Source organism: Prosopis cineraria, unplaced genomic scaffold, assembly GCF_029017545.1.
Source record: "Prosopis cineraria cultivar Desert tree isolate PC_DT_omini unplaced genomic scaffold, ASM2901754v1 PC2, whole genome shotgun sequence".
NCBI lineage: Eukaryota > Viridiplantae > Streptophyta > Magnoliopsida > Fabales > Fabaceae > Prosopis > Prosopis cineraria.
This window is the reverse complement of record NW_026555333.1, coordinates 7,492,934-7,496,564: the sequence shown is the minus strand read 5'-3', so window position 1 is coordinate 7,496,564 and position 3,631 is coordinate 7,492,934. Positions and strand designations below refer to the sequence as shown.

Here is a 3,631-nt window from a genome sequence, read left to right as displayed (position 1 = left end):
TTTAAAGAAACTATTGATTTATTCATGACTTCTCGTGGATAATACAATACAAAGGGCAGGTGTTGGTATCCATTATATAATATGGAAGTTACAGTTGAAAGTTCATCCAAAAATGACGCCAGATTAAAAACTAGGGCTAGGTGGAAAAAAAAAAAAAACAACCCTGCCCTCTACGGGCGAAGGGTTGTGCAATGGCAGACCCGTATAACTAGCTGCCATGGCCAAAGCCCTTGAAGAAAACGGCATCATAAACACCGAACTGACAAACAGCAACCACAGATCAGATAACCTACCCTTCGAGTAAAACTTAGGCCCAAACCATCACGATTTGGTAAACAATACCGGACAGACTCTGGATACAGAAACTGTAAAAACTTGCAAGTGGAAATTGGACGAACACGGTGGCAAAACCGATGAAATGTCAGGCTAAAAACATCGGATGCCAACACCACTAAAATATTCCTAACTCCAGAACCCCGTAACTATGTTCTCACAGAAATACAGCCATTTAGAAGATGACACCCCATTAATGGGAGGCAAAAACTTCGAACAGATTTCCTATAAAATGATGGAAACCTGCAAAAACTATAACTGTATGCCCTGGAAAAAGAGAACAGAGTACCTGGAGGACAAGACCCATATAATGGACCCAAAAACTACTATGGAACAACAACATCAAGGCTATCTAAAAAACCTCCTACTTGGTTCAACCCACGGCACTAGTGCCCTTATCTGCAGAGAGAGAATCATTTTTCTTGCTCATGAAAGGATGTCACACCTCCAGAGCCGTTCCACAAGCTTCCCAATAGTACGGCCGTTAATTGCCTTGCAGTTGCGGATATTTAATCCCAAAAGGGTCTCACCCAAATTTCGCAAAGCAGGCAGGCTCTTGTTTGAAACAAGAGAGCAGCCTGACAAGGAAAGGATCTGCAAATGGAACATGCCACCACCTGCCAAGGCTGTGACACCAGCATCAGTAATTGCAGACTCAGAGACATCCAGATCCCAGATCAATGGGCAGTTTTCAGCAATTGCCATCAAGCTAACATCGCTGACCTTTTTACAACCATCAAGATTTAGGACCTCAAGAGTCAAGCCATGCTTATTGGCGATGGAGGAAACTACTTTATCCGTCAGATTTATGCAGTGACTGAGATTAACTTTAACCAGACCAGCCTCGGAATTCAAAAGCACTGGAAGGAACCCCGCATCAGTCACTCCCTCAAGTTTGCTCAATTCAACATACTGCAGCTGAGGGCAAAGCTTTCCCAGTAAAGCCATTGTAGCATCACCAAATCCCGGACAGTTTCTAATTGATAGAGACTGCAGTGATTGGCAAGGAGATACAGAAGGCAACACCAAATTCTGATCCTTAATCCCAAAGCAGCTTGTAAGTGCAAGGGCCTTCAATTCGGCACAACAATTGAAAATGACACCAAAAATCCCAAGCTGGGTGATTCTGTCGCACTCCTCCAATTTTAGGCTCTCCAGTGATAAAGCAGCTTTGGAAAATGAGGCCAGCCCATAGTCAGATAGGAATGCACTTTTACAGAGATACAGGTGTTTGAGATTTGGGCAACCCCTACCTAAAGCATCAAGCCCAATATCTGTTACTCCTTGACAGGATGCAATTGAGAGTGAATTTAACTTCTGCAACCCATGGCCGTTACCCATGAGCCAAAACCCTTTCTCACTGACATTAGGGAGGAATTTAAAGGCAAGATCTGTAACTGCTTTACCATAATGACCAATAACAGCTAAAGAAAGGTCAGAAATTGGCAGCGCCTCAAGCTTTACCTTTGTTAGAGAAAAAGAAGCTGAAGAAAAAAGGCTAGCAATTCCCTGATCACCAACACAGGTGCAATTCTTGATTGATAAGGACCTTAGGCTAGTGCTAAACTGCCCAACAGCTTGTAGACCTTCATTACCAATTCTGGGACATGATTCAATTGATAACTCAGTCAGGTTAGGGCAGTTCTTTGCAACTGCAATCAAAGCCTTATCAGATATTGTGGGACAATAGCAAAGGTCAAGCTTCTTGAGCTGGGGACATCCACTTGCAATCTCAATCAGGCCTTCATCATCTATGGTAGTAACACTCCAAAGAGAAAGAGCCTTTAAAGAAGGGCACCCCCGGGCAACAGCCTTGAGACCAACATTAGTCACTGCACAACCTGAATTGTCTCCACGGATTGAAAGCTTTCCCAATCCACCACGAGAAGCAGTCCCAACGGCAATAGCAGCAAGTCTAACATCATTTGCTTTCTTTCCTTCCAAGTCACGGGAGAGGTAACCACCGCCCCCCAGTTCCTCAACATCAGCCTCCTCTCCATTAACATCACTCTCATAACTTGTCTTTTTGTTGCTGCAAATTTCATCCTTGCAAATATAGCCTAGAAGCCAAAGCCAGCGCTTGGAAACACAGGCACATGAACTCCTCTCTTGACCTCCGGGCAACCTTCTGAAGATCTCAAAGAGGCATTCATCTGGCAAGTCTTCAATGGATGTTTGCAGCTTCTTTTCCGCCTCAAACCATTCTCCACCGAAAAGAAATGGACCATTGATTTGTGATCTCTCCAGTGGAGCACTAATACGTGATCTCTTTTGAGGTGGAAAGTATACATCAACATGACGGCCAAGAGACAAGAGGAGACTGGGCTCCTTGGGGTTAGCATATATTGACCCCCCGGGGAAAAAATCATCAATTCCTGAGAACTCAAACCGTATACCAAGTCAGAGAAATAATCTAATAAATATAAACTACGACAAAGACCCGTAAATTAAACTAGTGCCTATGGTTGCCTCACATAGCAAGCTTATCAATGTTGCTAGACAGAAATGCTCAGAATTTGAACACGGACCCGACACGCAACTCCAAAGATCAAATCTCAAGAAAAATGGATGAAACTAATAACATTCACATCCTCTGCTAATAGATCTAAAGCTACTAAAAGCCCTTGTTGACAAAACAAGCCATGGAAACAAATGAATTTATCCCGTAAAACGACTCACCCACATGATCAACTACAGGTTTAGGAAAATCAAACAAAGCCAGGCCGTTGAAGAAATTTTTTTTACCCATCAAGACAATTAGGTCCAGGAATAAAAAATAATATAGACGAAAGCTTAAAGAAAATCCAATCAAACTCGTCAAAATAACAACTAAACACGCGATTTGGAACATGATATTACCCATCCAAAACTCACCAGTAAATCCGAGGACTTTTGACATGGGTACAACCCAAAAAACCCCAGGAGGTCAAATCTGTGTTGTTCTCCACCAAAGAACCCTCGAACGAGAGCTAAAAAGATATAGCAGAAGAAGATTGAAGCGTAGATGGCGATAAAAAGCCGTGGAGAGCAGGAATGCATGAGAGAGCAGAGCTAGAAGGTCATGAAAACCCTAGTAATAGGGCAAAAAGGTGGGCAAGAAGGAGGAAGAGAGGGGCCGCAACACAAATATAGAGGGGATGAATGTGAAAGGGAAGCTTTTATTGCAAGTGGAATTACGTAACTGTAGGCGACAATTCACTGAATGGCCTGCCCACATACATTGCACCTCTGCGCTCAAGTGGGGTTGCTTTTATCATTACTCTCTCCTCCCCATCACGACATTAAAGAACTCTTACAT

At 43.2% G+C, this 3,631-nt stretch overlaps 1 protein-coding gene across 1 annotated transcript; it reads right to left on the bottom strand.

The window, feature by feature from the left end:
• LOC129303131 (EIN3-binding F-box protein 1-like) lies at positions 1–3,384 on the bottom strand. The gene is made up of 2 exons (XM_054942210.1): positions 3,208–3,384; positions 1–2,708 (listed from the first exon to the last, which is right to left on the bottom strand). The coding sequence occupies exons 1-2, from the start codon at positions 3,230–3,232 to the stop codon at positions 760–762; spliced, it is 1,974 nt and encodes a 657-aa protein (XP_054798185.1). The 5' UTR covers positions 3,233–3,384; the 3' UTR covers positions 1–759.
• Positions 3,385–3,631: the final 247 nt, after the last annotated feature.